The 24,727-nt window shown below is 36.8% G+C and overlaps 1 protein-coding gene across 20 annotated transcripts in view; it reads left to right on the top strand.

Annotated features, from left to right (window-relative positions):
- The window catches only part of DOCK3 (dedicator of cytokinesis 3), a 223,989-nt gene that overhangs the window by 31,793 nt on the left and 167,469 nt on the right, over nucleotides 1–24,727 (top strand). For 19 of the 20 annotated variants that reach the window (XM_080606288.1, XM_080606289.1, XM_080606295.1 and 16 more), the window contains 3 exons: nucleotides 5,183–5,223; nucleotides 7,477–7,532; nucleotides 11,213–11,309. In XM_080606288.1, the coding sequence (XP_080462414.1) occupies nucleotides 5,183–5,223; nucleotides 7,477–7,532; nucleotides 11,213–11,309 (194 nt within the window). Of the gene's footprint in view, nucleotides 1–5,182; nucleotides 5,224–7,476; nucleotides 7,533–11,212; nucleotides 11,310–24,727 lie in introns of those variants that run through there. The other variant, XM_080606291.1, reaches the window with a different exon arrangement.

Below are 24,727 nucleotides of genomic sequence, written 5' to 3'. Positions count from 1 at the left end.
TGGTGGTCTTTGTTAATTATTAAAACCTGACTTTTTGTGGCATTGTTTTTACAGGACAATGAAGATTTGTGTTCTTGTGGCAGATTCTACTAGCAGATCTTTCTGTACAAGTTTAAGTTCACAATTTTCCATGAATACTTACATAATTTATTTCCAGAATTCTCTTTGTCATGATGTTATCTATGGAGTTTTTTCCCCTACAGTCTTGGTGTTTCTTTACTCAACTTTAATATTAGAGCTTTATTTTTTTCTGGAAAATAGATAAATATCTTCCAATTAATTTGCCTTGTTTTTCTGCTATTGAGTACTCAAAAGGGGATTGGCTTTTTCCATGTGACAGATTTCCTGTTGTTTAACTGGAAATTTGGAAAGGGTTATGAGGTGGCTTTTGGAAAGAATATTGTGTTTTGTTCAAGGTTCTTTCAAAGGGAAAGATCAAAAAACATTGGTAGCTCTTCTAATCTCTCAGATTATGAGACTGAGATATGCAGGTCTGCTTCAGAGCTTCTTTTGCAATTTAGATAGTTTCAGCAGTAATGCAGTCCTGAGTGATACATCTCTGGAAGGAGTGTTTTTTCAGTCCTTATCAACGAGTATGCAGGTTTCTGGAATAAGGCTTCAAGTTTCCCACACTGTGAATTTCCATATGCACAAGTTGTTGTAGGAGGAAATTTAAAAACAAACAAACAAAAAAATGCACACACAACAAATCCACCTTTAAGTAACTTAAGTAAATAACATGTGATGCTAGTATATATGTTTACAATGCGTTTATCTGTCCTGCCTCTTTCAGAGAACTTTCTGAATTTCAGGATTCAGAGGAGCTAGTCAGGAAGCCTAGTAATTCTTGGAGCTGAAAAAGCCCCATAGACAAAGAAAAGGGTAGGGACACATTCTTGCAATATACTGATAAGAATACTGCTACTATTTTTTTCTTTAGCTTTTATTACTGGTCTGCAAGTATCTTACTATGTGAATATATGTATAGACAATGCATTTTGCAAAAAAAGTTTTGAGCAAGTGGTCATCTTAATGTTCAATGGGAACAGGCATAATTGTGTGCTTTTGTTTTTGTTTTTCTCCAGTACTATTATCCTGGAAATAATTCTTCCTGCAAGTCTCTGAGGGATTATTTTCCTGTGTAGGTTATACAGGGCACAGAGCTATAGATCAGCCTACTTTTCAATTTTCTTGGCTTGTATCAAATACTGTCAGGTAGTATTGAGGAAAACAAGTTGTAAATGATCTTTACCCTGGATTTAGATCTTCCTCCTTAAAAACACAATGATTAGGCTTTATGGTCGGTTAGTTCAGTCACTCTGCTTAGTTTATCTACACTACATTGTGCTGTCAGGTGTAGTAGAGTTCATGGGAAAGCATAGTTGGAATAGCGTTTTAAGATACAGCAACTTGTCCAGAATACACTAGTATGGATATGATTCATTCAATTTTCTTCAGTACTTGGATTAAACTTTTTATTACGCATACCATGAGGTGTCCAGATCAGTTAGGTTAAGAAAGTGTATGCAATTCCTACTGCAACAATTTGTTTTACTGAGGTGTTATGTCCATCACGCTATCAATTTTGTAAATAAGTAAAACAAAAATTGTTTTACATCACCACTCATCAAAATCTATCCATTAGACAGCCTTGTTGTGACACTTTCCTATAAATACACATCGGCACTGTATTAAGATTAAGTCCAAAAGGCTGCATTTATCCCCAGCTTCTCCAAGCAGATGCAACAGTACTTTCCTCAATTGTTACCGTGCTCAGGTAACAGTAGGCTCATTCTGTGCAATCTTCCTGTGTGATCATTTAAATAAAAAACTATGCTTGCAGCACTATCTGTATCACTGAAGGTATTTCTGTCCATTCTTCATCATTTTATTTACTTTTGACTACGATATAAACCTGAAATTAGTCAGACTTGCTTGTGATATACTTGGTGTTCCCCTTCCTATCCTGTATAGGATGCTGTTTAGAATGGTGCTTCTAATAGACTGATTTTTGGTGTCCTTATAGGAAATCATGTCATATAGTATGAGTATCCCATGGGCTGGTTCAGATCAGCTGTCCCAGCTGTGTCCCCTGCCACCTTCTTGTCCAGCCCGAGCCTACTTGCTGGGTGCAGCAGAGTGGGGAGACAGACAGCCTCAATGTTGTTCACATGCTGTTGTGCAGGAGCCAAAACATTGCTCTGCTATCAGCACTGGCTTAGCCACCGATCCACAACACGGCACCATACAGGCTGCTGTGAAGAATGTTAGCTCCATCCCAGCACATCCAGTACAGGGATTCATTTTTGTAAAACGGTTATCTACCTGCCTTCCTCTAGGCTATCCACTAGGTCGAGCAGATTGAGAATATTCTTTGCTGTTGGAAAAGAAAATGGGGAGCATCATGTATGTGAAGCAGTCCGTTTGTAGAGGATGTTGGTGTTCTAAATTTGGTCTTATGCATTAACTTCATCTGTCCTCAAATTCTTACTAATTCATAGTAATTACTGGAAAGTTAATCTGTTCAAATTGTAGATGCTCACAATTGTTGATTAATATTAACTTATTCACAATATTCATGTCACTTCATAGACAAGTTCTTCTGTTTCTGAATTTTAAAATCTTTCTCACCATTTCATTTAAGTCAGTAGCCTTTAAAGGAAATGTATCACTAGAGAATGAACGACATAATTCTAAAGTAGTAGCACTTGGCTGTAGTATGGTAATATCTAAAAACGTTAGCACTGAGGTCTAACTGTGTAGTGCACATAGTGATCACAAATAACTGAAGCAGCTCCCTGGATTCGATGGCTGTCATGATTAATCCTCTAAAATAAATATTCTTTAAAAGATCTGGTTAGATCACTATGAATGTATTTAAGACTAATTTTAAGAATACAGGTTTAGTTCATTGTAGTCAATAACGTAATGCAGATGCAATTTTCTACATCTATTTAAAAATAAAAAAGCAATGTACCTTTTCTTATTGCTTTGACTTTGAGATACAGAATGAGGTTTCAGTGGTGTTCATTGTAAGCAAATAAGGAATTATATCCTACAAGTTAGTGCTTTGAAGTACTGGTGAGCTCTTCCATCTACTGCATCTTGCTTGTGAGGAGGTGGAGGAAACTTAAAACAGAGAAGGGTGATTCTAAAAATACTGTACTGCACTGAGAAAGAAAAAAGAAAGGACAGCCAAGATCTGGAGAGCCTGATCTCCAAGATTGAAGGGAAATGTGCAGGTTTTCAAATGTATAAAAGTACCTACAAAAGGGAAGTCAACAAAATATTTCCATGTTCTCAATAATAATAATAATTCTGGATTCAAATAGCGGCAAGGAAAATTCAGATTATAAAGTACGAATGTATTGTCTGAGCCGCTGAGGCAGATTGTGTGGTGAGGATGTACCATCTCCCCTTGGCAGAAATAAACACTCTGCCTTTCAAGTACTATCCCAAAATGTTGCTTTTACATGCAGTCTTCTTGGCTGATGCTGGTTATTGTGAGAAATTTATTCTGAAAGGATTCATGTACAGCACCATCACTTTCAAACCAGTCTTGCTGGAGTAGCAGGATGTTCATGTACTGTTTGTGGTTATATGCTTATATTGATGTGATTGCCATGAAGTTTGACCAACTAAGAAATAAATTGAAAACAATTTTATTTTGCAATGTAAACAATGCCATGGGGAAATTTTGGCATTATATCCTATTTACATAAGGAATTTGTATAATAGGGATGCTTTTTTTCATACTAGGATTTATGAATGCCTTGAATTCATCAGTTTTCTTTTATATGGATTCAAGTTTCTTTACAAAAAGAAGTCAAGACTAGGAGGCTGTCCTGAAAACAAAATCAAGGCTCGCTGAGTCTCTAAATGAGTCATGTCATAACTCAGCCAAAAATAGTGCCTTTTCTGAGGTAGACAAAATACACAGTTACTTTCTTTTATTCTCTATTCTCCATAGCAAATCGCTGACCGGTTCTCCTAGTGCTCTTCTACATGCTACAGATATTAAATTATATCTGTCCTATACAGAAAAAAATAAAACTAGGAAGTTGCTGGGAAAACTACTTGGAGGAATTTTTATGGCCCATGGATTTGGATTATGTGTAGTCGCTGAGTTGTATCGCATGTTGGCTATTGCCTGTCTGAGCGCTGGGCCACGGTGGGAGAGCAGCCTACAGGCGGTTGTGCTTGCCGCTTGCCACCCCCCGTTTACCGGCCTGGCCAGAGGCTCCTGATGGCTGGGGCTGCGCAGGCCTCCTCCCAGCCAGCGTCCTGGCACGCTCCTTCGGAACACCCCACGGGAGCCTGGCCTCAGGTCTTCAGGTCTGGCCTCGGGTGCTGGGGCTGAAGCATCAGACCCAAATCTGAGGAGAGCAGTAGATTTTTAATGATGATATGAGGCAGTTTTGTGTCTTATGAAGTGGAAGAGCTGCTCACCCACCATGACAACTTGAGTGTGCTCCTTTTCTGTGGTTAAACTAGGTGGTGTTTTCAGCACTTTTTTATCAGGTGAATCGTTGTCTTGCATGGAGTGACTTTAATTTCACTTGTGCAAAATAGAAGTAATTGGGTTCTTCTGTTTGACTTGCAGCCTTTGTAGCTTTTACTTCTGATATATTGTCCTATCTGGTTCTGTTATCTGATGGGGGATGCAAGAATTAGTAATTGGATTTGTGAAATTAAATCCTGAAGTCTTTTCTGTGGTCTCACAGGTATACATAAGACCAGACATATGCAAAGGATTTATCATTGTTTAAACAAAGTTAGAAATGTATAATAGCTCTTCCTGTCTTTTAAGGGACAGGTTTGGGCAGCCTGGATTTTTTTGGTTCAGATAAACACTAGGAAGAGACTCCTGTATCAGCGTGTAAGAAAAATGTTCTCTGCATGAGCGCTGAACACATCTTTCTAACTGACTTATGACTGTGAGTAAAGCGACAAAGTGTATATTAAGCTGCTTTTACTCCTGGTGGGAATAAATAGGACTATTCCAAGTTCTTGATTGCTTATCATTGTTGCAGAGCAGGAAAAAAAAGTTGAAAAAATTTGACATGTGAGGCACAGTGGGTTTTTGAGATGATCTCAGTGATTGCATAGTTTTCAGTCAGCTTGCTTCTATGTAAAGCCAACAATACCAGAATTTAATGTAGCGTGTTTTGTCTGATTTTAGGCTGGTACAGAGGTGTTTCCATTAAGAAGCCCAATGTAAAGGTAAGTGTGAACAATTTTTTTTTAAGTTAGATTTACTACTTTGCTCTTGCAACCCCTGTAAACTCTTAGTTTTCCCTGTGCTCAGGATTTTAATTAAATCTAATCCTGCCACTTTCTTCATGTGGCAGGATTAGATTTATTTTCTAAATTGAGATCAATACTTGTCACCCCCAAAAAATCAGAATTTTATCCAGTTTGAGCCTCTCTCTACTGCTCCCAAGAAAACAGTAGAATGGTGATGCGCTTGCACTCCTTAATTCAGGATTTTTTAAGAACACATTTAAAATTTTATTATTCTAAAACAATTTTGGAAAAAGTCTGAGAAAGTTTGTTTTAGACTTTTACAGCTTAACCAACGCATTTGGTTGTTTTTCCAGTGATACTCTGTTTTGCTCTTTTTCAACTTTTTCAGCTTTTTCAACTGTTCTGATACGAATGCATGTATATTTATGTAAATGTATGTATCCAAACATGTAAATAGTTTCTCCTATGTAAACATCATTTCATTGTCTTTTGTTATAAATATAGCTTGTATTTAAAAAGAAAAGAGTATCGGATTCTCATGTGTAACAGATCACTGTTTTCCTGATGTTACCAGCATTATGTTTGCAGAAGCGTAATCCTCTCTTAACGGAACAGCCTATACTTATTTTGTGTGCGTTGGTACACTTATGCTTGAGTATGTGTTCAGTTTTGATAAGAGAGCCCTTCAAACCTTCCTTGGTTTCTTAGGTAACTAGCACAGGATCACTGATAGAGACATTAAGTATTGGAAGTGAACCAAACAAGAAACTGAATTAGCGTTTTTTTCCTTTTCTAGATATTCATATGGCTGAAAGCATGAACGGTTACTTTTTTTCCTGATGAAGTCATTCCTTTGTTCATCCCTTCTCCTTCTGCAGTGTCAGTCTTGCCTGTCCAAAGGAAGGAATTTTTCTTAGCATTTTGAATAAGCTTTACTTAGTATTCGTTTCAAAACCCTCACCATCCTGAAAATTTTTCTTCCTTTTATACAGGTTTTAAAGCGGTAAAAATTTAAAGCTCAAGCTTGATTACTGAAATTCTTCTGAGTCCGTCTGCTGTTTTTCACCTGCAGATTAACAATGCTGATCTTGTATTCCCCACTGAAGATGTAGATTTGCCATTCTTACAGGCTGAGGTTGATCTGAGCATTTGGGGCTGTCATTTTTACAGAGATAATGGAATGCAATGAAAACTTCGGTTAAATTACTTTTCTCCATGTCTCGTCTCACAAGAACTGGCTGGCACAGGCAAGGTTAGACTCCAGCTGTCATGGGAACAGCAAAAGGCAAATACCCAGAGCTGCCCTGGATGGGTTCAGACAGTTCTTTGTGGGGAAAGAGGGAGGAAAGAAGGGAAAAAGATAGCCCCAGGCTATGCAAATAATGCAGTATGTTCTTCAATGAAAGACTGGTATGGGAGCTAGACACAAATTCGATGCTGGGCTCTTTGGTTTTTGTTTTTGTTTTTAAGCCTACGTTGTTGTCGTTTAATGTAATGCAGCATGCTGGCAGGTAGGCACGCTCTGGAATCATGCTGATGCCGTGCTGTGAAATGCCCAATAGGTATTTTGCTAGCTGTGCTGGCTGGCTTACATCTCTCCAGTAAATGTCCTTGGTAGGTAGTACTGGTACTCATGCCTTTCTGCTAACTGCAAGCTGTGTGTTTCTCAGAACTCATCCCACTTGTCACATCTTTTGACTACTTGCTTATCACCTATTAGCAGATTATTGTTCTCACACAGTCTTTGCAGCAGGAAGAAATTTTTTTAAGCATAGGTCTTTTCTCTCAATCTTGTCCATTCCAAGGCAGCTGGGTAGGATTAGAATGGCACCTTTTCATTTGGTCATAGTTGGCTTACCTATTATTTTTATACCAGAGCATATTTCCTAGAGAACAGTGTTTCTGAACATTTTAGGAGATTTTGGGAATGAAAAGTGCCTTGTATAAGTCTTTTTATTATGTTTTTATTGAATAGACTTGCAAAACTTCGTTCTGAAGAAACTGGTCTCTTGAAGATGGAGGTTTGACTCAGAGTGCTGTCCTGTCCTAAAATGGATTAGAATAATCGTGTCCAATTTGAATGTTGACTTTTGACTGTGGTAGTGTCTTTGACACAGTAATAGATGGGTTTTAATATGGTATATTGGCAATTATATATTGTGGAATAGAATATAAATGCTAAAAACTGCAAGTGTACTTTTCTAATTTACAGGCTTTTCTCTCTTACAGGGGATTTTTCCTGCAAACTATATTCACTTGAAAAAGGCAATTGTCAGTAACAGAGGGTAAGTGTTTTTCCTTAAACTATAATTTTTCTTGTTTAGAAGGGAATCTAAGAAATAGTTATTAAAACTTACAGAATGGTTTTAGTTTATTTTAGTTTTTGTGTTTATTAAGTTTTGAAATTTAAATGTTATCCTGTAGAGCTCTGTTATAAAATCACTGGTTTTCTTTATGTTCTTTAACGTTACAAGAACCAGTTTTATTTACTCTTGTTCACTTTCACTCAAATCTTGACTTCAGAGGTATCATCTGAAATGCACATGTTTTAAAGAATTCCATTTATGTTTTTCATTTCTTACTGCTCCTCAGTGGCAGAATTCTATATTCTGTTGTTTGCTATGGGGGCACTGGCATGTAGGCAGCAGATCTCACTTCTCAACAGATTTTCAACAAAATATAGCTGACAAGGTAACCGTGTTAATTGGAAACTTCAAAAGCATCTAACCCCCACACCTCACCCCAACGAATGACTGAAGTATACTCTGCTGAAAATCTTTTACCTTTGCTGTAACAGGAAGGCTTATTAGGTTTAATTTAGTTAATGTGAATGGCAATGCTGATGGCAACATAACATCAGACTTTACTGTATGTAGGCTCTATAACCTGCAAAGTTTCCTGAGATTAACTGAGGCTCCTCAAATCAATATCCTGCATGGTTATGGATGCTTTTACCTGCATTTCCTAGATTAGGACAACTGTGGGGAGATTTAGAAGCGCAGTATTTCATTAGTGATCCAAGGTGGCCGATGAAATGTGGGATATAAAAAGCATTAAATGTCATTTAATGAAGTGCCTGTAGAAAAATATTTGACTTCTAATAATCTTAAATTGTGTGATTAGTCTCAAATGACTGAGTGAAGTTTGTAAAGGCAGCTGTAGTATTGATGCTTCTTCACTTTGGGGTGTAATCAAATCTATCTTTTGTGTAGAATGACTATTCCTAACATGTACTCTCCTTAGGGGGAAGAATACTTTCCTGCAATTTATGGTTATTAGTACTTAATGTTAGTTCAGAATTTTTAAAGGGCAACCTCTTCAGGATATTTGGATACTTACTAGGATAATTAATGTAATTTTTTTGAAGTACCTATCTAAGATTAGTATACCAATTGATACAACAGAACATAATACAGTTCCAAATCAGAGCTCATGGTCACTGTCATGTTTTGGTAAAAGAAATTCTGCATCTGTATTTAAGAATATATTCAAAGTGCCAGTATAAACACTTGCCAAATAATAAAGCATGGTATATACTGTTCTTGTATTTGGGTCAAAAATGCAATGCAGTGTCATTAATATGTAGGTGTAATATGGAGGAAGTTATAGTTATGGGAATGCAAAGCATTTTATTGAAATGGTTAAGTATAGTCCTGGTAGGCATTCATTTTAAATCCAGCCATACTATTGAAGGCTAATCTTCCAAAAAGGTTTATTTTTCAACGATGCCAAGAGTTTGTAAATCCATTTGCAAAAATAATCTTTAGAAGAACTTTGTCCTTTGGTTTTAATTTTTTTTCCCATATTAGCCGAAGTATGTTTTTGTCCTTTAGTTTTGTATGGTTTCCTAAAGGAATGCTGAGCTATTTTGAATCCATTCCCTTTAATAGCATTTTCAAAGATCTGAAAAGAACTGAATTTTCAGCTAGAAGTGGTTGTGGCATCTTTTTAATGTTAGTATCAATCAAACTTTTGGTGGTGTATACTAAATGCAGAACCTTTGTTTGACCATTGAAATGATCTTTGAATATGAGCTAAATAAGTAGTGAGCTCTTCGTGTTCGTAGTATCATACTTGAGATCACAAGCATATTCTGTGGAGATGTATTAAAACATGAATTCAGATTTACTAGTCTTTCATTGTGGCCAAATTTGAAGAAGGAAAAAAAGTGTAGTAGTATAATAGGGCACAGTCAGTGTTTCAGTGGGAATGGTAAGGTCATTGGCATAATAATAGAAAAAGTTGTGATTTGTCTTACTATCCTGGTACGTATGAATTGGTGCTTTCCAGTCCTAGCTTTAATGAGTTCAATGTATACCTAATATGGCCATGCCAGGTTTTTAAGATAGTGATGTTTCTAATGTATGTATATTTTAGATCTTAACATGAGATTTACTTATGTTGTTGATGTGAATTTGTCTTTTTGGTAGCTTGGAAACGAAAAATTGAAGCTTTTTCTTGATAACTTTTCTACTCCAAGAGTACCTTAACCTAAATTACTTTGTGACTCTAAGTTGGAAAAGACCTTCAAGATCACCAAGTCCAACTGTCAGCCTGATATACTGAGTCCCATTGCTAAACTACATACCTTATGCCATGTCCACACATTTCTTAAATACCTCCAGGGATGGGGGCTCTGCCACTGCCCTAAGCAGCCTGTACCAATGCTTGATTGCACTCTCTGTGAACAAATTCTTTCTTGTATCCAATTTAAACCTCCTTAGGCACAACTTGATCCAGCTGTCTGCTTCATCCTCCTCCCTCCACATTGCATTTGGCCTTAGCTAATGAGGCACAATGATTAGTAGTAAAATTTTCAAAAGAGAAGTACTATAATGCTATCATACTATTTTTAATGATGTTCTCCAAAAAAAATACATACCACCAAACAACCCACAACCTTTCAGAATTAAGTACATCTCATTGTTCTCATGTTTACGTGTTAGCATTCATTTAGCTCTGCACAGGGGGTAGAAGAAATAGTCTAAATTGTTTATGGAGTGGGGAGTTTGTAGCTTCCCTTCTGACGAATTTCAAAATAGCTATGTGCATGGCTGTACTGCTAAAGAGGAAGGGCTGTGTGTCTTTCACCTGTGTTGCTGGATGTGCTGCAGAGACTCTTACTTGACACAACCTGTCCCAAAACACCTTGTGAGCCAGTGTTTTTCAGTGGCAATATGCTAGGAGCTATGGAAAATTCTTCCAACAAGATGTGCTTCAGAAATATTTTTTATTTTTAATGCTCCCTCTTTTAAAAATTGCTGAAAGATCAGAAGCTTGAAATAGACCTTATTTTTACAGTGTTTCACATTTTTCTGTAATGCCATTCAAAATAAATGGCAAGTCAGGGCACTCATGACTCAGATAGTATAATGTGTTACAATGCATACATTAGTTACCACATTCTTGCATCTTAGTGTAATGATAGAAGACAGCACACTATACTTCTTTAATTGGAAAGGAAGACCTTGACCACACACAAAAGGACAAGTTCTATTCTTTTGATTAGAGAATAGCCTACTCAGGTTTCCTATCCAATATTGAAAAGTCTTCTGGATAGGAAGGGTTCAAAGATGGAAGATCTTTCAGGTAATTGATTATATTGGACAACATATTGGAGGTGAAAAATGGATTGGACTGGCATAGATGGAAGGAACACAAACTGAAGGACCCCATTTACAGGCAAAATAACGTAACATGCTGTAATCACAAAAAGTGTTTTCATTGACCTTAATTGGAATAATTTAAATATTGAACACGTAACTAGAAAATTCTTCAAATAAGCACATCCTTGTTGAATATAGTGGAGGAAGAGTTAATATGATACGGGAGTTGCTTCAGTGTTACAACGGACAAAATGTTCCTCTTAAAATATTTTCCTTTATGTTCAGAGATCAAAAAAAGATCAAGTTTCAGCATTTTGCAAATGACTGCTACCTTTACTAATATTTTCCCTCTTGTCTAGGCAATATGAAACAGTTGTTCCACTTGAAGATTCTGTTGTGACTGAAGTCACAGCAACACTACAGGAATGGGCTGTGCTCTGGAAACAGCTGTATGTGGTAAGAACAGTACCCTTCTCATTGTACGCTGTTTTTCAAGCAGAAGAGACGCATTGCATGCATTCCAGTCCAATAGGAAAAAATCATAAAATAAGAGTTGTTAAATTCATTTTGTCTGGTGTAGGGGGGGGAGTGCCTAATTGTGGAATCACTGGTGATATGAACTTCAAATGGGCTGTGCTGGAAACTTCAGCAGTTTTTGAAATCTTGCCTTCAGATCTGAAAGCTTCATAGTTTAAAATATAGGTTTTAACGTGTTCTTAATTAAGTAAGAAATAGGATGTGTGTTTAGTAACACAAAATTAAAGGTTTGAGTCCCTTCAAAGAATTACTCAGTGCAGTCTGCATTTGTTTTAGCATCTGGGGTTTGAAAGAAGAGGTCAGACAAAAGACTTTCCACAGTATTGTTCCTTCCTCTGTTAAAAATGAACATTCAAATATTATCCTCATCTATTTTATATAATTTTCAGTTGCTACCACATAATGTGGTGACATTTTCTTTGCTTTCATTTTTATTCATATTATACTTTTTTTTTATGGCCAAGTCCTATGGAACAGCAAATAAGAAAATTGCATGTTTGAAAGTATTTTTTTCCTGTTCTATTTATTTATATTTTTTCTTAGTAATTTTAAGCCATAACTGTAGGATTAGGGTCAAGAACTGTAGGTGATACAGGCATGAGTTTCCTTTTTTCACTTACCTTACAGAAATACATCTATGTAGAGTTTAGCTTCCTTATCTAAACCTGAAATGCCAGTATTTAGCTATCTAGGAAATGCAACCAGAAAAGATCAATTAAATGAGTCTAGTGTATCTGTAACACAGCAAGCCATGTTCCTTACTCCCTTCAAAAAGCAATCGAGTCTATTATGAAATTAGCTTTCTTTTTGTTACTCCCACTTCTTCTAACCTCTTCTATGATGGCACATGGTATATACAATCTTTTAATATTTCTCTTAACCTAGTACTACTTGTTTTTTCCATTCCAAATACTTAACTCTCTGGTGTATGTGAATAAAGTGATCTTTTCTGTTTTCTTTGTGTAAGATAGATTCTTTTCTCTCCCTGGTGTCTTATGAAGAAGGCAACAGTAGTATACTGACAGTAGTATTGAATTTGAGAAAAGGGAATTGTTTTACTTACAAATGGGTTGAACTTCCTTTCTACTAATCTATTTCTTTTTGATCACTAAAACTAATTCTTGAGGGGAGGGAGAAAGAAAGCTGTAGCTATAAACTTTCAGTTAATGATTTTATTTCTGGGACTGCTTTCTATTCTAGCTCATTATACTTATAACATTGCTCACAACATTATTGTATTCTTAAATAACAGGGGAAAGAATTTACTGTTTTTGTGTGACTTTGGAAGTAGGCATCTGTTTAAAAACCAGTTGGCAAAGCTTCGGAGTGGAAAAAAGCTTTTTTTTCTGAAATCATACAAAAATAAAAATAAAATTATAATACAGAAACAATTACAGAATCATTTAGGTTGGAAGGCATCTTGAGATCATCCAGTCCCAACTGCCTGTTGAAGTAGAGTCAGGTAGAGCCAGTTGCTCAGGATTGGGTCTAGTCATGTTTTGGGCACCTCGAACGGAGACTTGACAACTTCTCTGGGCAATGCTGTCAGTGTTTGACCACCTTCACAATTTAAAGAATGATTTCTTATGTTCAACACTACTGATGCGGAACTATAGCTATTTTGACATGAAGGAACAATCTATGCTATTGTTAGGTGGGTAACAGAAGTTCGTCCCAGTCACAAGACATCAGTCTTCAGCCGGAGGAAGTGTAGATGGGTGCACAAATGGATGTGGCAGAGCTGGGATCAGGATTTTGTAATTGGTGTTCAGGCTAGAAGCTATACTGGAAGGTCACATCTTAAAATGTGTTAAGAGACTAAACAGAAATGCTTGCTGTTGGGTCAGCACCAGCAAAAATTTTTATTAATCCCAATCTGTAAAATGAATCATCTAAGAAATCTAATTAAAATTATTCATCATGCTACTGAGCCTAGTCAGCTTTGTAGAAAAGTACCACACTATAGTTAAAGTTAAAATGTTAGTTGTTACTGCAGATATTTTCAGGAGGTCAGTGCTTATAAATGGTAACAATAGGCACTTTTACAGTGCAATACATAATAGACAACTGCCATACAAAACGTACAACATCTCTTAATATCTCTGAATAGACTGACGTGTTCATCTCATGCTTTTTGACGAACTTCTTCATTGGATTTTGGTTTCAAAGACCAAGTTTGTTTCAATTAAAAATTCCAGGGATCTGCTTCTAGTGATATAGTTGGGATGCATTGTAAGGTTTCTATGTGCCTCTCAATTAAACATTGGGTACTGGAATATGCTATCTAGGAAGCCTGGAGCAATTAAAATACTTCCTGAACAGGGGTGTGGTGTTTTAGGACAAAACTCAACTGGAAGAAATTGGAGAGAGGAGGAGAATACTAGGGAATGCAAGGGCAAAGCAAACTCAGGTTTGAGACACTGTTGTAGAAAATCGGGTCAAGTAAAGTGTTGGAAGTCCCCCTCAGCTCTCTGTGACCAAAGTTCATGCTGTCACCAGGAAGAAACTGAGTGGGGAAGCTCGAATAGCTTTATGAGAGCCATGGAAGTATTTTTAGTTTGTATGTCTGTATACTGGGAAGAGGAGCCTAAGTTCACCGTACTACACAGTGTTGTGAGATTCTTACAAATTTTTCAATCATCATGAAAGTAAATAGAACTAGAAGCTGCGACTGTGGAGAAAAAGGCATTTATGGGCAATGAGTTCTGAAAGGAAAGGTTGTGCTTAAAATTAATTTGAAGTAAGATGTTACATGATGTTCTCTGCTTTACTGTATGTCAAGTTATAGTATCAGCATCCAGCTACTCAGAACATATCACTTGAAATACTAAGAAAGCAATAAGGATTTCTGAAAACGTAGGAGGTATCTCTCTAGGTGGAAGTGGATAGGGATACAAACAATCCTGGTGTCAAAAACATGAGAATTTATTCAAGGTTGTTGTTACTTATATTGAGTTTTTGTAGCAGTAATGATAACCTAGTTAAAAATTGTGTGCCCATTCCAAAAATCTTGAACATTTAATATTTCTGAAGGAGTAAAGGCTTTTATATTTCAGGGATTTAAAAAAAGTACATTTTTTTGTTTGAATACGTAGTCTGTGTGCAGATAAATATAGTGTCGTGGTATGGCAAAATAAAGCAATTCTCTTTGTTCTGAGCTGCCTGTGTGCAGGTTTCTACGATGAGCACAAACAGCTTTAGTAGCTACTTTCTGTCAAAAAGGTCACTATTCTATTTAACCTACTTACTTTGGATTTTCCTACTTTTACTGCCATTGTGTGAATTTTTTTGGGAGGTAGTTCACAGGAACTGAGGTTTAAAACTTGTACTGTGTAAGCACTGTATACTAAGTTGCTCACAATATGGGTAGAGTTTCTGATAACCATAGCTGATGAGGTGTGTACATACATGTGAGCATGTGCCTGTGTGTACATGTGTGTGTACACATACGAAGTGTATGATCTTGTATTTTTATCTTGTATTATTCTTTCGCCTGGCATTCAAATGAACATTCAAGTGCTCTTTAAGATGAATTTGGACAAGATACCTATTTCATTTTGTGGCAAGCCTAAGAAATTTAAAAGAAGGTTCTACTTGTCCTTTCTTAGTATTACAAAGGCTTACAAAGAAAAGATGTCAGAGATTCTCTTCCCTGATACTGCACTTAATATGGAGTGGGAGAGGAAAGAAAAATATAATTAGTGTTGGTACCAATGTGGGCAGATGAGCTTGTTCTTGTGACTACTCCAAAGAGTCAAACACAGGGCAGAAAAGCAAGAACGAACCTTTAGGAGAGACTTCTGCAAGCACAGATGTGTATAAAAATGCAAAACTGCATTTGTTATGGTGAAATGCGTGTGTGTAGCTGTTGTGTAGTTGCCTAGCTCGGTGTATGACTTCCATAGAAACAGAAGAATAATAGCAATAAGGTGAATAACTTTCTCTTTTCCTGTAGGTGTTGATAAGATTTGTTATTTTTGTACCACTTCTAAATAAAGGATGTGCAAGTTCTCTGTCAGCTTTAGTTAATTAGGTCAAACAAGACTCCTGTGAGTTGTTAAGTCAGCTAAAGAGATCACTGAAACTCACAGGTGGAGCATAGTAGCTATTTTAACAGTAAAAAAAAAAAAATCCTCAGAGTTTAAGATGTGATGTGGGGACTATTTCTGTTGAAATTGCAGATGACTGTAGAGAGACCAAATGTAACTGCCCAATTTAGAATTTGGTTGGATCAATAAATGTAATTCCCTACTTTTAAGCAGAAGAGGAGCAGGGGGAAGAGTGTGAAATGACTTCTGGTTTAGTTTTAGGAATAAGATCTACTGCTATTGGGAATAGAGGGAGGTTTTGTTGTGTTTGTGTTTTTTTTGCCGAGTCTGAAACACGATTTGTGTTGACTATTTTTAAGTCTTCTGAGGTTCCTATCTGGTAAAAGAGTCTGGGTAAAAGGACTTGGTGCAATTGAACCTGATCTAGGTGTTTTAAGATGGCCCTGGCAACTGTGTAGGAGCGTTAGTTCAAAGCTCATCTTTGAAAACAAATGTCCTTTACTGAATCACTAGTGCAGTTTGATTTTATATTGAAATATTTTGAGACATTTTTGCATAGTGATATGGCATTTACTTCAAAACTGATAAAATCATAAACTGATAAATCAGTGCTGATGCCATTTCCTAAACATTGTAGACCAAAAAATGTGTGGTATTATCTAGAAGAGACACGTGGTGTCTGAATTCTACTTTAGAAGGTCTCCTCTGAATGTCCAGGATGGAAAGATAATGTTAAGCATATTTCATACATGTAGTTCTGTGCAAGCAAACTCTAGGAAAGGTCAAGTATTTGTACTTCGAGATGTATGTACAGAGACAGTCTTGCACGTATGTATGTGGTTGCCTTTTCTTTTTGAGTCATTTTCGAGGTTACCTGCAGATAGGAAAATCCTGTAGTGTGACTGTTCAAGCACAGTGAAAGAGACATGTAGAAAGCCTTAAGAGCTTGCCTGGCCCAGCTTGATGCTAATAGACTCAGTCATCATAGGTTCTGATATTCAGCAGTATTTTTGGAATTTTTTTTAATCTTTCCCTGGTTACAGTGAAGGGTGGGTCTTCATGGAGTGGCCAGGATCTCGGATATGAGTTTGAGTCAGTCACAGTTGATAGTCTTCAGTGCTGCACCAAACACAAAGGAAACAAAGAATAATTATTTCCACTTTTCGTAGCGTCTACTTCTTTGATTTCTCAAAGGGAACAGTGCACTGAGAAAACATCTGATTGCTTAGCAACCTAATCAAAGGCTTTTAGCTGATTTGTCATTTGATTACTGGGAAAATACTTGAACATTTTTCTTGATTGGATTGTGAAGGGTATGCGCAGAATGATTTGGAGCATGATGAACACTTCAGTGCTGTATATGTAAGGTGGATATTTTTATCATTTGTTATATTTGGTCATGGAAGTGGAAGCCAGAGATAAAGAAGTGTCAGTGTGTTTTCTGTCACTGTTTCTACTCATTATGGTAAGCAGTTAGAAGTTTTTGTACCCTGAACCATAGGCTTTTATGCAGCTTAGATATGCTGTCTTTGGGAAGTCAGGTGGAGTCCTTCTTATGTATTGTTCAATTGACAACTGCATTTACTTAAATGTATTATGCATGGGTTTTTGGAGGTCTTCAGTGAATGTCATGAATTCTACACTACTTCAGTGGAACAGTCCTCATGAGGAATCTACACTTGATATATATTAGGTCACTGCCATAAAATGCAGTCAGCTTCAGTACATCTCCCCTTTTTAGCATGAACTTGAAGTTCAATTTAAGGGCTTCATGTTTTAAGATTATAAAGGATTCCTATAATTGCTCTCTTTGGATTCCATATTTTTAAGAAATTTAATGCAGTCAGCCCTTTGTAGTGACTTGTGGAAGTCTAGGAGCTGTGAGGAATTAGAGCAGGCATAATTTTGAGGAGAATAAAATGAGTTTGTAAGCAAGTCTTAGATCATAAAAATTTGAAGAAATACAATAATTGGATTGAAAGTAATTTGCCATTGAAGACCAAGGAGTATATGGATAGTTTTTAATTTAAAGAACAATATAATATCAGTATATGCAGTACATGTCACCTTTCTTATTCTTCCACATAGAGATTCATGATATCATGTAAGGTGAGTGGGATCAACAAGCCACTTCTTATGTATTTAAATTAATTATTTTAATTAAATTAAGTATTAAATTATTTAAAGTGATGGTAATAACAAAAAGCTGACCGTTTTACAGTCAGATGAATACTTAGTGTGTTCTGTATGGGAGAAATACATGTTGTGAGTTATCATGGAGATAAATAGATTTTAATAGATTTTAAAAATAAAGACAAATATGTCATCTTCTGGTGTCCTTGACAGGTCTTACTCTGACATGTTGTATGCTGGGCGTTAAAATCTCTTGCTTTGTAAAGGAAATTTTATTTGGTCATTGATATGGGAGATTGTAATATGCTCTTTTATTTTGGTAAATAGAAGAGAATAAGTAGATACCTTCCTAATACTGAAATTCACAGCAAGTTTTCTTTGTTTTGAGATTCGTTTTCAATTTTTGAAATACTAGTTAGCTTGTAGTTAACAGAGCCTTTCCTTTTAGAACAATGTGCAGTCTGCCATACGTTGCAAACAGTGTTACAGTATCCACACAAAGTGCAATGGACATATTAAAAGAGGGACTTTGAGTTTATTGAATGCTGGTTTAACATCAGCTCTGAACAGAAGAAAAATTACTGATGGGAAAGCAGTGGCTGACTTGCAGATGCTTTCAAGCCATTTCTTTTGTACAGAAAATGAACTGAATGCTTGATCTAGCTAAGACCAGGGAAAGAAGGGTTCAGTCCAAAATTCCAAACAGGAATTTGAGGGTTTCCTCATCAACAAATGGAGAGGCTCATCTAGATTGTTCCCAATATGGTGTTACGTCAGAAATTGCATTTGAAACAGTGGGGCTTCCAAAGACATTTTGAAGAACTGTGGCAGTTTTGTTTTTGTTTTCTTTTTAAAGAATGGAAAATGTGAGAAGGGGGGGGGAAACATAGGTAGGGCAAACTAGCAATCTGGCTATTTTGAGCGAGCGAGCTTGCCTGCGTGCTTACAGCTTAGAAGAAAAAAAGACTGAGCATCCCTAGTGGGTATTTATTGGAACTAAAAAGACAGTTTGTTGGATTTCATCTTACAGAAGACATATTTTTTTTAATAGAAAAGCAAAGAACATCTGTCCTTTTGGCAGCCTGTATGGCACTGTCCATGTGGTATCAAGAAGCATATTTCACTCTTAGCCTGATTTGTTACTTTCTGTTGTTTCTATCCTTAAGACTTAGGAGAAGGTAACTAATATGTATTAGTTGTAATTAATAATAGTTATTTTCATATTTTTATAATAAAAACATACATATGTTTTCTAAGGGGAGTGGGTAACAAAGTTTTCCACACCTTCCACCCATTAAACCAGGATTATGAGAATTAGCACATGCACAGCCATACTGAAAGCCTTGTGGCTGCAGACAGAACAGTGTCGCCGCAGCAGTGAACAGCTAGCGCTTGGCTTGCCAGGTTTGATTACTCTCTGCCCTGTTGCATTTGGCTGGGCAGGAAGTGATTGCTGATTATTGTGTCCTCATAGACAAAAGGGGAAAAAAAGGCATCTTTATTTAAAAACTCCATGGTAAGCTTGGCAAATGGCTAGATACTAGTTTTTGTGTAAGGTATTACGGTGAAATTAAAATATTTAATATAATTATTAAGGACATTTTCCTTCTCTCTTTAACTTCTAGCCACATGATTGTGGATATGCTGTAGAGATAACTGGGAAAAAAAACAAAACCTGTTTTCAAAGTGTAAGTAGGCTTTCAAAGGCAAGCATTCAAGAACCAGGGGAATGCCACAGTTCTCAGTTTAATGTGCTTTTTCTTTAAGGTGTATGGTGAGACCTCTAGCTTTGTGGTCAGTTGCCATATGGTGTGTGGTAATGAGGCTGCAACCCCCCTTCTTCCCTCGTTTGTTCCAGCTGTTCTCCAGTGAATAAGGAGTGTGACAGACTTCCAAAAAGGGGGAGCAATGCTCTTAAAATGAAGAAAATGCAGTGCTCCCTCCCTTCTTTCGTTAACATATTATAGAAGATATCCCAAGCTAGTCACACAAAATTAGTGGATACTTTTTGTACTGAAATCTCTCTGCAAAACCAAGATGATATCTCTAGTCTCGTGTATTTTGACAAAACTGTTGTAGGTTTGAAGCCCTTGGATGCTGAATGTTATGTAGAACCCTTCAGAATGGGGAATGTCTGCCTTTATGGTAAAGTTTGAATAGTTTGTAGTAAGCTAAACACTAGGAACCATATGTTGAGTCACAGGGGATAAAGAAAGTCTGAATGGCTGATCTTTAATTGGTAAAAATAAAAAGGGGTTCTGCATGTGGTCATGCAATTAAAAAATTGTTGTAAAACATACGTGCAGGAGTGTGGACTAATTTCAGTTAATGTTTCTCCTCATTTTCTTTAGTGCGTGATTTTCTCATAACATCTATTTTTGTGAATGATGGAATGAAAAAAAAAAGGGAAGAAATACAAATTCTACCTTCAGAAACCAAATTTACACTTACATGCTTCTTTAAATTGGTTATGTCTTTGTTTTGAGCTAACAGTGATTCATGGCCATTGGAGAAATGAGTTCTTTCAGAAACTCTTCTGCCTCTTTCCTTAAGTTTCATTGTTTAATAGAAGTTATGATACTCTGTTTTACACACAAAGGTTGCTTAAATAAAAAGGATATAGAGAAAGTAGGAGAAGTTTCTATATGCAAACTGTAAAGTAGCTTCTCAAATTTCTGGTGTTTATCTTCATATACTTTTTCTTTCTTTTTGAATTTAGGAGGAGAGCCTTGCCCTAGCTGATTTGGTTATAGATAACAGCTTTGATTTTTGTCATAATTATTAATTAAATATTAGGAAAACACTGCCAAGTTTGATTTCAGTTTTTAGTTGCTATCACTATTTTTACAGTGAGAACAAAGATTCTATGACTATTTACCCCTGGAACAAAAACCCATCAGATGATATGAGAAGTTAATTCTAAAAATGAATTTAGGGCACCTCTATAATTTAGGAAACAAATACCCATTCCTTTTTAGTGTCAGTATTCACTGTTACTAATACCTTCAGAGCCGATGTGTTTAGATGAGATACAGTACATGCTACAGAAAAAATGTTGCTGAAATAATAGAAACATAAATCAAGAAAACTGTTGCTGAAATAATGGAAACATAAATCAAGTGTAGGATTATATAATTTTCTTAATACCCAGTGATATAAGCGTGCCTTTTTGTATCGGTGGCTTCCAGTCGATGTGGTCTCAAGTCTTCCTTTGGCACCAACACGTGTTGCTGCTGCTGACAGGTCCAAAGGGCACGGCAAGTGCTGAGGGGCTTGGCCAAGCGCTTCCTCCTGCACCCGTGTGGCTGAGGGCGGCTTCTGTGCCGTACTGCAAGCAGTGCAGTGACACAGTAAATTTAGGAACCCCTGTTCTGGGTGGGAGGGAGAGGTAATAGCTTTGGCTCCAAAGAAATATATTTTTTTCGAAGTGGTATCTGAAGTCCATTCTTTTGCACCGAGTCCTACCCTCAGCATTGAAAACTGCATGCACGTGTGACTTCCCATGAGGTTTTCTAGGCCTAATATAACTATATTAATTCTCTTTCTGCTCTGCTTTGCTGAGCTATGTGTGAATTCTGCAGTGTCCCTGAGCTGGAAGCACTTCATATGTTAGGAAGATGCTGAGTCCCGAGTTCGTTACTGTCATTGTACATTTAGGTAGCAGGGGAGGTAACGGTGTCTTTTATATACTTTGCCGTTCCACAGCTGTTTAATCTAGATTAAATCACAGTTGATGGGGCAGATTTCAGTTCACATGGTTATTCTTTAGGTATGTCCTTAGAGGGGAGGGGGAATTTGTGAATGTTTGCTCTGTAGTCTGTGCAAGAGCAGACATTCAGAAATGAAGCTGAGACCGCGTCCTTTCAGGAGGAAGTGGGGACTGCTTTTTAATATCTCTTTAGACTTTTCAAGCTGATGTGAGCTGGCACTGCTGCTGAAGCAGGCAGGTTGTCTCCTGGTCCCCAGTTACCTGCTCCCGCACTGTGCTTTGCTGCACCGTCCAGCACTGCAGTTGGCAATGATAAGGGGGAGTTCAAGCTTCTATTTCGTTTAATCTGAGGGTTAATACCTTTTAATAGAATGGCTACATTTTTGGTAATCAGAGATACAGGTGTATAATTACTATATTACTGCAAGTCTTTGATTTAAGAGTAATGCTTGCAGGTTTCTTCTATGGGATAATTTAAGCTCAGTTTATTGTATGCAGGTGCACATATTGCATGTGTTTTCTAATTCAACAGATAAAATCCTAGTAGTGCTCCTTGTGCTATTACTTTTCCATACCTTCTCTTACTGTTAGCATTTGATATGTTTTTGAGTGAAGGTAGGCCAGTAATGGGTTGAAGGCCATGACTTTGTTGTAGAAATCCATCTGTTTCTGCTCCTTCATTTTTCATAATATATCATCAGAACTTGGGATAATAATTAATAAGGTCTTTTTGTTTTATATATGACCTTGTAGTCTTAGCCGGAGTGCATACTGAAGAAATACTGAGTTATCATTTTTAAGGAATAAGGTAGTAACGCTTTTGTTCTCAGAATTTGTCTTGACCTGAATAGCTCAAATTGAATTTGAAGTGCACAGGGCTAGTTAGCTTTCACAGTGAGATAAACTCTGCAGGTTCTCTGCCGACAAAAATATTGCCTAGTGAGTATGTAGTGATTTTAAGTGGTTTTACTAATACTGTCAAATGGACTTGTGGATTTCTTATTAAAAGGATGTGCTTAAAATCCTTCTACTTAAACATGGCTTAATTAATTTCTAAAATGTGGTATAGTACTTGCTCATATACTAAAAGAAAGTTAACTTATTTTCTGGGAAACTAGGAAATAGCACTAGCAGAGGTTTACAAACTTTCGATCTTGGACCTTGTTGGTCTGTGTGCTGGATCTTATGTAGACATAGTATATCTTTTAATATTTCCAAAATATGTGGAAAAAGAAGACTAACCTTCTAATTAGGAAGGTATTTATTACTTAGGCATACAATGCTTTTGAAGACATGAAACTCCGCCCTGCTCAAAAAGACTTGTGCCAATTCAGAACTGATTTGCCACATAGTACAGCACTGGACTCTGAATACCAACCCTCAGAACTCATGATAAACATTGATTTCAGATAATAATAATAAAAAAATCTCTAAGAAATCACTAAGGATTGGGAAACTTTTATTTGAACTTATGTACAGGGAGCTAAGCAACCCCATTTCTTCCATCATTTGTCATTTGCCACATCCTTTCTCAGGCTCTCCATCTGAGCTTCTCATCAACTCTTTATCTCCCTTTCCCTGGTTCTCTATCAGTTACTTTCCCAGCCAGTTTCACTGATGCATTTACTAGTCTTTATTTTGATGAAACTTTAATATGTTTTCTCCTATTACCTGATTTTTTTGTGTACTTTTTACTTTCCTAACTACTTTTTTTTTTTTAATTCTAAGTCTAGCTGTTATAGAAGGGAACAAGTAGAATAACAGAATAAATTCATTTTTCTTGCAATTAAAAAAAAAATCTCAGGAAGATTCACTCATCTGGCAGAAAGTGACATACAGAGCATTTTAGCATTTATTATTTTTATTACTTTAAGAGGACCTTAAAGATAGCGAAATGGGGATATTGCTTTGCCTCTCAAAAGAGGAGAACATTGCAACCAATCCAGTGCTAAGATACAAGCCAGAGAGGTTTTCTGTCAACTTTTGTCTGAGCTAGTATTACAGAGTATAAACAGAATGGCAGTTTGTTTTAGGGGAACTAGCAGTGTTGCTGACAAGTTTGGAATCAGAAAGAAGATTTTAATAAACCAGTTAGGCTTTTTGTTGAGTTTTGGTGTCATACTCTGAAGTAGCTGCAATGAGTTTGCTGTCTCAGATCTGACAATAATTGCAGGCATGTCAGCTCTCACTGTAGTACTGTTGGCTGTCATCACATAAATCTACATTAGAAGAAGTGTTAGAAATGCAAGTATTCTAGACAGCATTTAAGAGTTATTCTATTACCCGCATAGTAGTCTAGAAATAACATAATTGTGATTTGATATTTCTGTTGAAACCAGTAACATTGCAGTGTTAAAGTAGAGAATACTAGTATTAAAATGATTGCAGAAAGAGGAAGGACAGAAGTGGGGCACATTTTCTTCAAAAATTAAAATCCACTGCATGAAGCAATCTAAAGTGAGTATTTTCTAATTGTTGGCTTTATTTATTCTAGAAAAGCCATACCCTCTTTAAGATATAATTTTTAATACCTTGGTTCTTTGTTTCTGCTCTATTCTCCAGGTTCTGTATAAGGCAAACCCAGAAAATGCATAACTGGGTAGCTCACAAGCATTGCACAGGCATGCACACACACAACCACATACAATGACAACACAACCTAGAACTGTTGTACATACAGACAATAAACTGAAACACATACTGTGTGCGACTTTTTGATGCAAATAATGGTACTATCTCAGTGTATTCTTACAAGATGATGCTATGTTTGATACAGTTGCTTTTTTTCTTTGAGACCATTATTGTGCATTGAAGAACTATTTCTGACAGTTTTCCCATTTTATTAGAGGAAAAGAGAAAGCTATACTTATGAGTCATCTTCCTTTAGAGGCCCCCGAGGTGGGCTGGCCAGGGCCTTCTGATGGGTGTGTCTGGCCCTTTGGATGCTCCAGACAGTCCCTTTGCCATCTTTCTTCTACCTCTTTGCCCCAGTACGTTGAATTTCTTTACCAGTTTTAACTCAGTCAAACAGAAATACTATTTTCTTGAAAAGGAGTGGCTGTGTATAAGGAAGAAATGCAATTTTATTGCTTCTGCCATAGGAGGGACTGCAGTGTTATTTCAGCCATATTGTGAAGCAGAAGGTGATTGAGACAGAAATAAACTATGAGAAACCAGGCTTCATAATGTACTAAGCTTATTGCCCTTGTGCACACTAGCGTCTGTGTGGCTGTGCAGTGGGAATTGGGGAATTATCTGGCTGAATGCTAACCATCTTGAATCCTGTTGCCGTTTTTCTGGCAGATTAGATTCTTGATGTGGCTGCCTGCATGGCTGTACAAGCGCCAGTCACAGTGCATGGAAAGAAGGCAACAGGATCAGACAATCAGGTCTACTGTCAGTTGAGACTACTTGATTTTCTTAGCGACGTGTATTTCTGAAGGATT

This window comes from Anser brachyrhynchus, assembly GCF_964034855.1.
Source record: "Anser brachyrhynchus genome assembly, chromosome: 10".
NCBI classification, from domain to species: Eukaryota; Metazoa; Chordata; class Aves; order Anseriformes; family Anatidae; genus Anser; species Anser brachyrhynchus.
This window is presented reverse-complemented; position numbering and strand designations above follow the sequence as displayed.